Source organism: Rhea americana, unplaced genomic scaffold, assembly GCF_003343005.1.
Source record: "Rhea americana isolate MKP2758 unplaced genomic scaffold, rheAme1 scaffold_2, whole genome shotgun sequence".
NCBI lineage: Eukaryota > Metazoa > Chordata > Aves > Rheiformes > Rheidae > Rhea > Rhea americana.
Window position 1 is genome coordinate 14,389,750 of NW_028186149.1, and position 13,280 is coordinate 14,403,029.

Genomic DNA, 13,280 nt, shown 5'->3' on the forward strand with positions numbered 1-13,280 from the left:
TAGGTGGACAGTCACTTGAACATTGATCCCTTTTGCATCTTGGTTTCCAGAAAGCRTCTGTTCACACTTTATATATAAAAGAGACAGCAAGAGAGATCTGTCGGACAAAAGTCACTGCCCTACAACACTAAGGAACGCCTATACACGTCTACAAAGCCATCCTCTTTTTTTTTGTTGAAGACTACATAATCAAACAAGCCACACCAACATGGAGCTAAAATACCTTTACACATCTCATCTTTTTTTCTTAATGGTGTAATAATCTAATGAGTTGCTTTCTGGTGGCCACCCTTTGCTTTACAAACTTATTAGGCTTTAGTGTTCTCAATGCTTTTTTAATTCCATTGTTGTTATTCCTACATATATATTTACCACAATAAAAAGAAATGATAGAGCAGGGAGTAGAGCACTGCCTTTTATTTCTGAGTAATAATAAATTGCTGGAAGCATTACTGCCGTATTCATACTCATCAAACACACATTCTTGTGTAGTATAGTATGTCTTTCTCAATGGCTAGGTAAAACCACATTTCCAGAGATCAATAAAAAAAGGTTAAGAAAATGGCAACCAACTACCATCATGATTACTGCCAGGGCAAAGTCTAACTAAATAACATCTTACAAATGCATTAACATTATAAGATTATACAATTGCACATACTTGGAACACTCTTTTTTTTTTAACCCCATTTCAGTGAGCTACATATTACTAATACAATATATGTAACTTAATTAAGCAATTCAAATGCATTTTCGTACCTTCTGGTTTTACTTCATAAGTTATTACAGCGAGGGGCTTGGTGAAAGTTTTCTTGTTGTGCATCATGGCCAAGATCATATCCACATTGAGCGAGGTGCAAGCTTCATCAGGAGGAATGCACTGCAGGTGGAAAAAAATAGCATGTGAGGTCAGAGATTCACTCAAAATAAAAGAAGCACCTCATTATCAGTTTTATTAAAWACTGCTTACCAAAGAGACACCAGATTTGAATATTATCAGAACCTTCAAACAATCCCTGTGAAATACACTGATAAAGGTAATTCTCAGCTGTGCTTCAGGACACAAACACTGCCTTCATTAAGAATTCTCTAGCCTTCATGAGTGTTACTATTAAATTTAAGTTGCAGTAATCATTTTATTTTAGGATAACAAAACAAATGTCCATTTAAAAAAAATCTGGTGGCCAATAATATAGTTACTAATAAATGTGTTGTTCAGTTATGATAAAGCACCTTTAAAATCTACATTTTAAGGGTTATGTTTCTAAATTTCCAAAAGTAAAATTAAGTTCAGAATTCTTAGAATGCATTCTTTAACAAAGAATTTGCAGCCCTTTCAACTAGTTATAAAGCAAAATTTGGCAATTTTCTTTCAAAATAATCAGATAGAAAATGCAAATTCTATTTAGATATATTAAGAGAGCACTTCAGGATAGTAAATTTACTCTAARAACACATAAGAAGTATGCCACTGAAATGCAGCAAACAAATGCCAACCTTTACTTATTTCTTTCCAAGTTCTGCTGAGACAGGTTAATCTTACAATTCCTAAAAGAAGGATCAAAAGCAATTGCAATGTTATCTCAGCAAGCCTTTGAAAATTAAAACTAATATTGTTTGTGCTAATGGTATGGGACATGAGTAGTAAAGAAAAATCTGAACTGTTCACATAATGAAAATATGATTTCTATTTATCCCATGCAATCACCCATCGAAAATAAAGTGGAAAATGTAAACTATGCAGTCAAAATGTACCATAACTCTTACCAATTAAAATCCTGAGGCTTAGGATGTGCATTACATCAATTCAAATTAATGTAAAGTCTCAACAGAAGAACTAATACCTGAAATTGTTGATTCACTTTAAAGTTCAGATTAAAAAAAAATCACCTAAATCGTAAGTTTATACAGGAATAAATTACTGACCTTAGGCAATCCTTGAGTATCTTTGTCTTTATTTGTACACAAAGTCAGCTCACAATGAAGAAAGAGCAGTGAGATGTTGAATTTTGGTTTAAACACAAAGCTAAATCTCTTTTTATCCTTCTGCGCATGTGGTATTGGGAAGTTCACCTTCTCAACACTGTAGAATTTAACAGATTCATCTTTTGGACAAATGTTTTCTATAATGGTGTAATCAGACATTCTATCCGGATTTGAAAATGGAGAAACAAAGCATGTTTGAATGGCAAAGCCCAGGGATTTGTCAGCTTTAGTCACAGAAACCTGCATCAAAAAGAAAAAGGCAGTAAGACCTCCAATATCTTTAGTTCACAGGTTTCATTAGCATTTTCAATAATTATTAAGCTGCTTTCCAGTGCCACTTCCAATCCAAATCATTTTGAAAGCTTAGTATTAAGGCTAGCCGGTCAAACTGAAAGACAGAAAATCTGTGGTTTCAAAACAAGCTACTGCTTAACAGCATAATATGCACAAATACAGGCATCTCTTATCTTCTCAAAAACAGATGAAAAATCCAATCCAGATCAGAAATATTTAATGAATGAATGCTACTACTGCCTGAAAAGTCTAGGGAAAGGAACAGTGCGGTTTCCCTTATAAACATACAGGTTATAATAGATTTCTAGTTATTAAGTCTTTGTATGGGTTTCAAACTTTACTTCAAGGAGAAAAAAAAAAAAAGCATCACACAACAAAAACCCACCCCCAACCAACAGAGGAATGCAGAGGCAGAGTCAAGGTCATGGTCTGATGTGTGGGTGGCATTCCTGGACTGGGGGGAGGAGGCAGACTACTAAAAAGCTGTAATTTTTTGGTGCAATGATCCTTTTAGTTTATTACAAGTCTGAAACTCATATATTTTTATGAGAAGTAACTCTGGATGCAGACTTCCAGGGCACTGATGTTGTTCAGCTGAACTGGAATAGAGAMAACAAATGCCCCAGAGTAATCACAAAAGAAATCAAATGGATTTCCTAATGACTGAAGCATGCCCCTCTACRAGGCAACAGGAGTGTTGTGCCCAACCACTAATACTGCATGATCAAAACAGAAATAATTTTCTTCTTAGAAAAAATGTGCCTTACATATGTACGCAATCCAGATGTACTGCATGTGTATTTAATGATAATTCTGCCAAATTTTCCTGTAGTCTACACAAACATTTTTGGATGCTATGAGTTGTGCACAGAATAATGGGATTGCTCTTTTTTCCCCCTTAAGTGAGCAGTAATCAAACTGGAGACAAAAAAGAGGSTCTGAAGCATTTAAGCTAAGAGAGACCTCCTTCTAAAAAGCACAGAAATAAAGAGTGATGAATGAAGATCAAGCCACAGATATTGACAGATAAACAGGTTAATGGCATAAACTAGGTAAGGAAAGGGGATTATGGCCATGAGATTTTGGCCTAAGTAATTTATTGATCAAAAAAGCAGATTTTTTAACAACAAAAGCAAAACAAATAAAAATACAACTTTTTTGTGTGTCAGTTAAAGATGGTATCACAGAAGTCTAGATCTGCAACCATTTTCTACTGTGCAAGTAGAAAAATAGGGAGGGAAAAAAAAAGAGAAAACTTGTGCCAGGACAGGTGAAGAAGAAATTAGAACATCTGTCTGAATAAACAGCTCCAGAACCAGACAAATTCAGGGGGCTTGGAGCCAGAGGGATTCATCCCAGAACGCAGAAGGAAGTAGCAGTTTTTGTCCAAATGAAAAAATCATGCGTCTTTTATAAACATATTTCTAACAGATTGTGACATACTTCATTTTTGCTTCAACTTTATTAAATGCTTTTTTTTACAGCATTGTGTAAAGTCTTTTAGGTAGAAGACACATGGGCAACAACATTTACAGAACACAAACCATGCTATCATCTTCAACTAAAAGTCAACTAAAAGTCACATATAAATTCCCAAATCTACTTGCTGTGGTAAGAGTGTTAGAAATATGTAATCTCTCTAGAGAGGGCTTCACTGATTATATGGATTTCTTYTTAGCTCTGAGGATATCATATGGACAAAGCTCCTGTGATCTCTCTTATTATTGTTCAGTTGGTATTTTACTCACAAAAATGCAAAAGAAAATGAATAAAAAACCAAAATCGTAGACTTTCGGGGCCTATCTACATTCTAAGAGCTCTGAAATGAACACAATGATTTTTTTCTAAAAGGTAAGAAGCAGAAAATGGCTCTAGTGAAAGATACTGTAATATGGCAGGATTGCAGGCATGGTAGGGGGAGAGAAAGATCTGGAGCTCTGACCCCCCCCATTCACACTTCTGCTTTTGTCACACAATGTACGCTGGCACTCCAGAAAATATTACAGAGACTCAGAGAAACTCATTCAAACATTACTGTGCATGAACAATTCTCAGGATGAATCTTTATGGTCTTTCTTTGTCCAGAGAAGCAGAAACTTTTTCACTGGACAGAAAATGAGAAAGAGCCATAACACACTGAAACAATGAAGAAAATTGCATTAGCATCAAATGAGCCACTACACTTATGTGCAATGCAGGCTCACAGACAGAAACTAGGGCACGTGAAACACACCACAGCACTATTTGAAGGACAATATACCCATTTGCTTGGCCTTACAAACCCATTGCTCACGGCTCCTCGATTTCCCAATTCATAAACTGGCAAATGTACTTCACTGACAGTGTTGTATTTATTAATGACTACATTATTTGGAAAATGCAAAATTCTGTTCACATTTTTATCTTCAGAAACACTGACTGTATTTGTCTGGTATTCTCCTGATTTTATCATGTACTTAGCACCACATGGAAATATTACCGAGTCTAAAAAGTCAATGGTGCCTGTCTGTTGACCTTGTTKGGCTTTATCTAAGGCCATTAGATCTCGTGTGATAGCACACAAGTATTTTAACAGGCATTGGTAGGTGGATCAAAGAGAGATCAGAAGCTGGTTGTAACCTGGGAACCCTAGCATATGAGAGGAAGACACCTGTAACTGCTTCTTGCATGTCTGCATCTTTCAGATGAGGTTCAGCTGTAATTCTCAAAAACATTAACTCTTATCCTTATAAAATTAATTATTCATCAATGAATACTAGCCCAGAGCAAAAATTCAGAGACCACCTTAAAGTTCTGCACTGAAAAGCCCATCTAGCGAGAATGACACATCTACCTTGCAGTCCAATTCATCCATTCTACAGCAATCCTTTGTTTTTTCCCCAAAGTATTGTCTCACTTATCCCACAATTTCCCTTTTCTGCAGCCACCAAAGACCGTATCTGCCTGCTTAAGGCAACTGCACAGTGAAACCTTTCAGCTGATAAGCACAGATTTAGTTCAGTTTGTATAGCCTTGCAAAACRCTTTCATTAATTTGAAAGCCTTTTCCAATTATTTACCTCTACATATATTGGCCCATTCTCAGCAACAGAGAAGAGTCCCTGGGAAGGAGCAAGAAACAGATCTGTTTTGTACAGCTCCATGTTGAAGGTCACATTGGTGACGTGTGGTTCAAGAGGCCAGAACATGGAAGGATTAAAAAACGCTCTATCATTCTCCGGCTGGTGCAGTGTGCAGTTAAACTGAAATGAATAAAATAATACAAAAATACATCCAGAGTCAGGAATGGTAGCTGGATAAGGACAAATGTGGAGCATGTAATATAGGCCCACCCACACTCCATCTTCTTTGTTCAGCTCTTCAACTGGGTCACAAGGAATAGAAGTGAGCAGAAAAACAGTGAAGAGCAAATTAATTTCTAAATAATTAATTTAATTTATATGGAGTGCATATTACAACAGGCATTTCTCTATTGCCAAGTACAAAACCAAGAGTAACATACCGCTATTTCAGGCCAGCTTGAGAAAGCAACATCTCCTTCATCAGCATCCCCTGGAAATCCATTATCACCTGATTCCATGTCGTCATCATCAAAGCCACTACTTTCAGCTGGTGATGACAGCTGAATAACAATCTGCACAAAAGGCATTGCACACACACAAAATTAGGTGCTAACTGAGCACTCTCTCTTCACAGTTATCATCTTCTTTCTTCAGAAAAATGCTAAAGCCTAAAGAAGGGAGCGAACTAACCAGATGGGAAAGGCATGTCTTAAACAGCCCTGTGTTGAGCAGTCAGGATATTATACTTGTGGAACATCCTTTTGTTTGTTTCCAGATGTCCAAACTAGCAAAGCTCCATACAATGCAAAGGCAGTTTGGGTGCTGGAATCTATATGAGCACCCCAGCAGTCCCATTCTATTTCTGACATTTCTATAACTAACACTGACATAAGAATTGGCTTTCTGAAGTGTTTTTTCAAATCTTATAGCTTTCGTTGATGTACTCAAGGAAAATCATTAAAACTGTTAGGGTCAAAGGATTTTTTTTTCCTAAACTGTATACCCTAAATCATCATACCCTTTCCTTTATTATTCCCTTCTAGTTTTTCTCTGAATCTCTGCTGGAATTCCTCACTTTTTTTTCTCCTTTGCATACTTTTCATTTCTTCACCTGACATTCCCAGTTTTCTTTTTCCAGTGTTCAGCTTTCTCCTTCTCTATCTCCTGCAGTTCCTCAAGTGGCTCCCTCCCTTCCAAGACTTCACCTTTGTTTTCTTGAAGTACAGCAATGGCTAAGAAGTGACATATACACTCTTTGGGACTCCTCTGTATGATGTTTATAAATCAGCAATGATTCTCCCCAAATTCTGAAAGATACCATATAAGATTCTGAGTTCAAGTGAGTAACCAAGACTCTTAAAGGATCTGATGGAAAAAGAGAAGGCAAATATCAGCTTTGGTCTAGGCTGTAATACATGGACAATGACAGTATTTCGTTCCAGGCATGTACTATTGTGCAGTTCAGGGATGTTTCAACCCAGGATATGATACTGTTGATACCGGACTGTTTCTAAAGCCAGGTGCTACAGACTTGTCAGTATGGAATGGTTTAGCCAGGGAAGTTTGGATCAGGTTGCCTTAGCTGTGTTTGGGTTAGACTACAGACCTTCCTTCATTTGGCAAGGTTACTTCTATGTGCTGAAAAGCCCAGCAAGAGAAACATGTCATTGCTTCCCAATCCAGTTTAGCCACAGTGTATTCAAGTTCATAAGCAGGGCTGGTCTGGAAGCAGTCTTCGAATCTGAGTTCCTTACTTCATTGCATCATCCCTTACCTAYAAGAACCCAGAAGCCCTTCCCCACATACAGCAGAAAATACAAATCTAAAATACAAAACAGAAGCATGCACAGATAATGCCTTTTCCTCACATTTTGAAAGCCTTTTTCATCCACAATTATAATAGAAAAAAAAAAGATCACCTGAAATAATTCGTTAAGTTATTGAATCATGAAATAAACCGTATTGCTCTGTGCAATCACAAATCTTTGTTCCTATCTCACGTATCAGCTGCTCTCCCACCTTTCAGCTGCATAGTACTGGTTAAGTGCAGATACAGCGAAGCTGCCTAGGAAAAGCATGCACAACTTCCTTCTCTGAGAATGGTTCAGCTGGTCCTCAAAGTGCAGCCACGCAGTTTTGTAAAACCGTACGACTCCATCTCCTCCTGTTTTCTTTGGGATACTATCTGACCATAAGAGCAGACTGAAGGTGCAGCCTTCACACATCCTTGAATACAGGAACTGTAGCTGCAACTAGGTTTGAGCTACATAGGAAAAGATCAGGATACCTTCTTTTTGCTAAGACTACAGTCAAGTACAATGGCTTGCTTGTACCACTGTGATATGCAGTAGAAAAGAAGGCTGCTCTTTGTAAAATACTCACAGAGTTAAAATAAACAATCTTGTCCGAGATATACGCTGTCCGAGTCCCACATTTGTTCGGCGAAGATTCCAAAATGAAATGGGTACCATTCATCTTGGCTTTGCAAGAGTGATCCAGCAGTGAGAGTTCTGTCCTTGTGTAGCCATTAGCCTAAAACAAAGATGCTTTGTAAGTGGCTGGAGCTCAGCTGAAGTAAAATTATGTTAGACTACTTCGCAAAGTGCATCTTCGAATACTTTTTATGAGTACTGATAAGAGGAAGTGAAGTTCATTGTACTGAGATCCAGGGAAGGTCAATTTCAAAATGCAAATAACAGAGAGGGCATAAATGTAACATGGAACATAGAAAACAACAGGCTCATTATTAGTCTACTGACATAAGCTCTCCTTCATCTAAAATGAGCTAAAAAAGCTTTACTCTGTATCAGGCTTTCTTCCATAACGCAAATGGGCACAAGCAACCTTTCAGCTTGCAGACAGTGAAGACAAAGAAGAAAATACCATATAATGGACAAAGTGGATCACATAGTTCCACCCTCTAGCTTTCTGTTCCCTTAGCTGCCTCTTCACAGATTTATTCAGGTCTTACACAGCTATCAAAAGCAGGGACTTTGGAGATTAAAAACTCACATTAATGTTTGAGTGCAGTAGCTTTTGACAGAATTAACCCTGCAAAACACTATCAGAAATACCTCTACAAACTAGTGGATTGTTGGGAAGAGGAAAAATGTCCTAGAACTCTGGCAAACAGCATCTACAGCATATTTTCCACTTCCAAATGGTTTTTTTTTTGGAGGGGAAGGGGGAGAGGAGGGAAAGTGGCTGTAAACCACAGAACGTTCATTTTCCAGTCAAAATACATTTTAAATGGTCTATCAAAAGCCTACCCAAGTTTGAGATTATGAGATGACACCAACCTGCAGAGAGTCTTTTTCTACAGCTACTATCACTACTTTGTCATCACACTTTATGGATAGAGCTACATCAGCACTACCCTGAACCTCTTCAGGTCCTTTATGTTTTGGGAGGGAATGCTCAAAGTCACGGTCTATTAATGTGTCAGCTGAATCTCTAGATGGGAAGATTCCTTCTCCCACTGTGCCATGTCTTCCTCTGTTAATGGGAAAAGGAAAAGCCAGGCTATCACTTAATGCAGGATTCTTTGGGGCAGGCAGCGGGCTAGCATCCAACAATTCTGTCAGCTCTGGAGGAAAGGAATGAACTTCTTCATCATTCATCTCTTCTAAAAATAGAAAAAAAGAATACCAGGTTATTAGATCCTTTCCCAAAGGTATTCAGAAGAGGAACACTTCCTATCTCAGGAATACTATCCAGAAAACAAGCTCCTGAAGGACATCAAAAGTAGCATCTTTGTACTTTCCAGGTAACTAGGCACAATTCCTGCACAAAGGGTTTAATTGTTACTGAGGCATCTCATCTTGGCATATTTATTCCCTGCTATAAATCTATCTCACCAAGAACTGCCATCTTTGAAGAGTGAGCCCCATTATACACAAAAAGGCAACCACAAAGGTAAAGGAAACAACCAGGAAATGCATTATTTCAGTACTGCTGAGATAGCGTAAGTTCAAGTCATCAGCAAAATTCTTCTATTACCTGCCAGCACAAATTCAGTCAACTTCACTGTTGTAGACGTACTTACATAACTGGAGTGAAGTTAACATCAGAGTTAATGTCATGCTAAGTAAATGAGAACAGTATTTATCCCCGACTTATAAACAGTGCAGCTCAGTATTGAAATCTCAACATCTGGCCCAAGCAGATAATTATCTGGAACCCATAAGAGCGCAACTGATAAAATGAACGTGATTATAAGCTTTGTCAAAACAGCTAAACAATGTTCTCAGCAGTCCACATCCAGAATTAGTGCAAAAAGAGAAGCAACTCCACTGGCTTCAACATATCAAGACATCTTTACGTCAGCAATGACTTTAGCCAAATAGATTTTTTTTTTTTAATGGTTGTATTTATTCTATTTGCTCAGACTTCTCTGGTGAGCCAACTTTGTCCGTAAACAATTTAAATATTTATTTAATTGAATTAAGGAAATACTATATTCATGTTTTTGAAAGTCAAAACTAAATTTATTAACTAGCAAAATATCCAGTCACTGAAGTCCTTTAATTCCAGAGAATACTGAGTATGGTCAGCCCTAATGGCTTCTGAGCTGGACAAAGTAGAACCATTCAATTCCATTAACATTTCACAGTAAATAACATAGTTTTCTAATCAAAAAGCCACATGTATTTTTGTAAGTAGGAGGTATCAGCATCCTTGAAAATGAGCAGTAAGAGTAACACAATCCTCAAGAACAAAATCTCAAAATTGAGGTTTATATATATTTTCTATATGATAGCAGTCCACCTTCAAACTTACCTGTATCTTCAAGTTGCAGGTGGAACCGATTAGCAACCGGGGCTTTTGTGTAGGAGGTAACTGGGCTATAGTTATGCTCATAAGCCCACTTGATCAAACTCTCATGTGATGAGGGAATATCAGGTATTACTGATTTACTCATAGTCATGGATCGTTCTGTTTCTTTTCCAAAGCCAATACTATTTGATGTCTGCAAACAAAGGAGAGAGAGCCTGGTTCACGATTTACCATTTAAGGATATTTTACATGGAATAGTGACACTGATTGCACATGGTYTGCAGAAAAATTTTAGTCTGCTAATAAGAGCAGACAGGTTATCTGGGAAATAAACTCTGYCACCTCAGACACAGAACTGCTGCACACAAGCATGTCCCTTCTCTTCCCCCTCCTTCCAGCCTCTGACAGGCTCAGGCTGCGCTGCAGTAAACCAAACCAAAGCAGCCAGAAACCGTCAGTTCCTAAAGGAGACAAAGACATGCTTATGGCCATTTCTGTAACACACATTTTTTTTCAAAACTCTGCGTTGAAGTGAATTCTGAGTTCTCAGACAACTGATTTTTCAAATGTTCTCCCTCACTTCTTTGGCCAGTTTAGGRTACACCTTTGGCTATATCTGGGAAAACCTCTGCTCAAACTGGCACTCCTGAAAAGGGCAGCTGGGCCCAACTCATGAAGTGGAGCTGATTCCAGTTAATGCTTTAAATCAGYTGGAACTGAGGGTACTCTGCACGCCACAGAATGAGCTTGAGACTATAAATGCTGCGTGTGTCCTGCAAAATGCTGAATATATTAAACAGTACTGTATTAAATGCTGAGTAKAGTGCTAAGTGAGAATGCTCAACTTTCGGCAAAACTGAGCTACTTAAAAGACAACATATACTTTCCACACATTAATAAAAATTGTACTTAATGAGCTGTACTACAAGTGTTACACAAATACATCAATACAGCAAACTTACAAAAATACACTTGCTAGCCTGTAAATTTTATTATTAAATAATTATGCATTATTGCTCATCAAAAAGCAGCCATGAAATACAGATGAGTCACAGTCAGCTTTCATTTTACTGTGAAAGCTTTGCAAAATTTCCGTTTTTGTTGTCAAAGTTGCAAGTCAAAAGGATACCGCAAGCGTCTCTAGCTGTTAGAGGGGCAGTCCCAAAATACTCATTTGTGTCACATTAAATTGCTTTAAAGTGTTTAGCAGCTTAAATATATAAAGCTAAATATGTAGATTCAGACATAACATTCTCAATATTACTATTATCACTAAATCAGTCGTTTTAACAACTACAGAACCAGCTGAACATGCCCAATTCAGTAATGGGCACTATGACCTGCTTCTCAGTGATTCCTGCAGKAGGACTGAATTGTACTGTCAACATATGGATTACACCAGTTCATGCTGCACAACAAGCACTTTCATTTCCTCGCCTATCTGCTTCATCACATAGGCTGCATTCTTTTTTTTAAAATCTCTATTGGTTTCCCTCAACGTGATCAAATCTTAATCCTCTACCGATACAGAACTTCAAAAGATTTACAGCACTGATCTTTCTCTCAGCTCGTTTTTGGGCATCGGTCATACGGGCCTTCTACAAAAGGTCAAGAAGTAAGGTTACATTTTTGTACTTGYCTTCAGAAATACTGCCTTTAAGCAAAGAAATTAATAAAGCTTGTAGGGGGACCTRAATAAATGGAATGATTTGCCTCTTCCTCCCTCCCTCTTTCTTCCACATGACCCTATCCTACATTCTTTAAACACCCAAAGCTTCAGAATTTACGGTAATGGGAATTTTAAGTGCAGGTTACCAGGTTTGAGGCTACTGTTACCAGTACTGTTACCAATGACAAAGGTCACTGAAGATAAGAAACAAAAAGGAAGCAATACATATTCCAATTACAATGCCTTATTATGGTTCTGGGTCAAATAGTCTTTTTCTTTTTTCAGCAGACAGAAATCTGAACATGGTTTATCACACACTTTTAAATTGCCACACCAGATTTGACTGGTTGGAATTATTATGCTACCCAAATTTTGCTGGATTTCTCTCTCTGCTTTCCCTTTCTTTTTTGTGAAGATGAGACAGCTGAACAAATATTAACTCCGACCTTTACTGTCCTAGCTGGCACCTGACCATTTTCAGGGCTTGTTTATACTTCTTCACTCCACAGTGACCTTGTAATGTTCAGCCTGCACTGCTCAGTAAAACAAAACAAATCACGGGGGCTTGCAGGAGTAGGCAAAGCATCCTGCACATGCAGCCGGCACAACTCCATCATAGGCAGCRTATGAAAACAGACAACTCGCAGAGCCACCTACCAGAGTACTCAGCATGCAGAGAGACCATTTCAGAAATTAGCAGGCGCAGGTTTTAGGTTTCTCATTTAAAGAACAGTCCACGTAGGTCCACAAGCTTTTAAAACTTTCAGAGATTTGTCGATCTGAGCATTCCACCTCCCCTACTCTCTGACCCTCAAAGCATTTCTTTTCTTTGAAATAAATGGAAGCTAATGCTAATCACTAAGTCCTTCTGCAGTTTCACTTCTTTGCCCAGTTTGTCCACTGAACAACCTACACCTCTGCAAAAAGGCACTACTTCTGAAAGAAGCAATGAAAGTGGAGGCAGGCAGTCCAGAAACACAGAAACTCGCACACATTGCACAAGGTTTTTGAGGACAAAAGACTGCAATCAGGAGCAAAGACAGCCTAGGAGAAAAGCCTTATGCATTTATTTTTGGTGAATTTGGATGAGTRTGCACTTCAGTTGTGTATTATTTTGCCTTAATCATACCCATTTTACTGGGTTTAGGGTCCATCCTTTTTCAGAGTTTCAAGAAGAACCACAGCAAGTTGGGAGATGAGCTACACCACCTGGCAGGTCCTCTCCATTTCTTGTCTGTGAACCTTAATAATTCACAGTCCCCGGTCTGAGGCAGCTTGGCCTTAACCTTTCACTCCCAGTTTGCCAGCGCCTTCGAGACAAYTGCGATTCATACTGAGGGCAAGAACTTAGGAAAATTGAAGTGCATGGAACAGATTCAACTAGCAAAAAAGAACATTATGAAACATTACCTAATTGTTTAGTAATTTTTTAATGCATTGTCTAAAATTGGATTTGGAAAGGCCTTCAGCTGTACAGATATGAACAGATCCTAA

The 13,280-nt window shown here is 38.1% G+C and overlaps 1 protein-coding gene across 2 annotated transcripts in view; it reads right to left on the bottom strand.

Annotated features, from left to right (window-relative positions):
* TGFBR3 (transforming growth factor beta receptor 3) overlaps positions 1 to 13,280 on the bottom strand; it is a 112,375-nt gene that overhangs the window by 16,622 nt on the left and 82,473 nt on the right. For both annotated transcript variants that reach the window (XM_085303552.1, XM_085303553.1), the window contains exons 7-13: positions 10,121 to 10,310; positions 8,641 to 8,966; positions 7,724 to 7,873; positions 5,782 to 5,913; positions 5,339 to 5,521; positions 1,927 to 2,226; positions 760 to 880 (exon numbers count right to left, since the gene is read on the bottom strand). In XM_085303552.1, the coding sequence (XP_085159678.1) occupies positions 760 to 880; positions 1,927 to 2,226; positions 5,339 to 5,521; positions 5,782 to 5,913; positions 7,724 to 7,873; positions 8,641 to 8,966; positions 10,121 to 10,310 (1,402 nt within the window). The remainder of the gene's footprint in view (positions 1 to 759; positions 881 to 1,926; positions 2,227 to 5,338; positions 5,522 to 5,781; positions 5,914 to 7,723; positions 7,874 to 8,640; positions 8,967 to 10,120; positions 10,311 to 13,280) is intronic.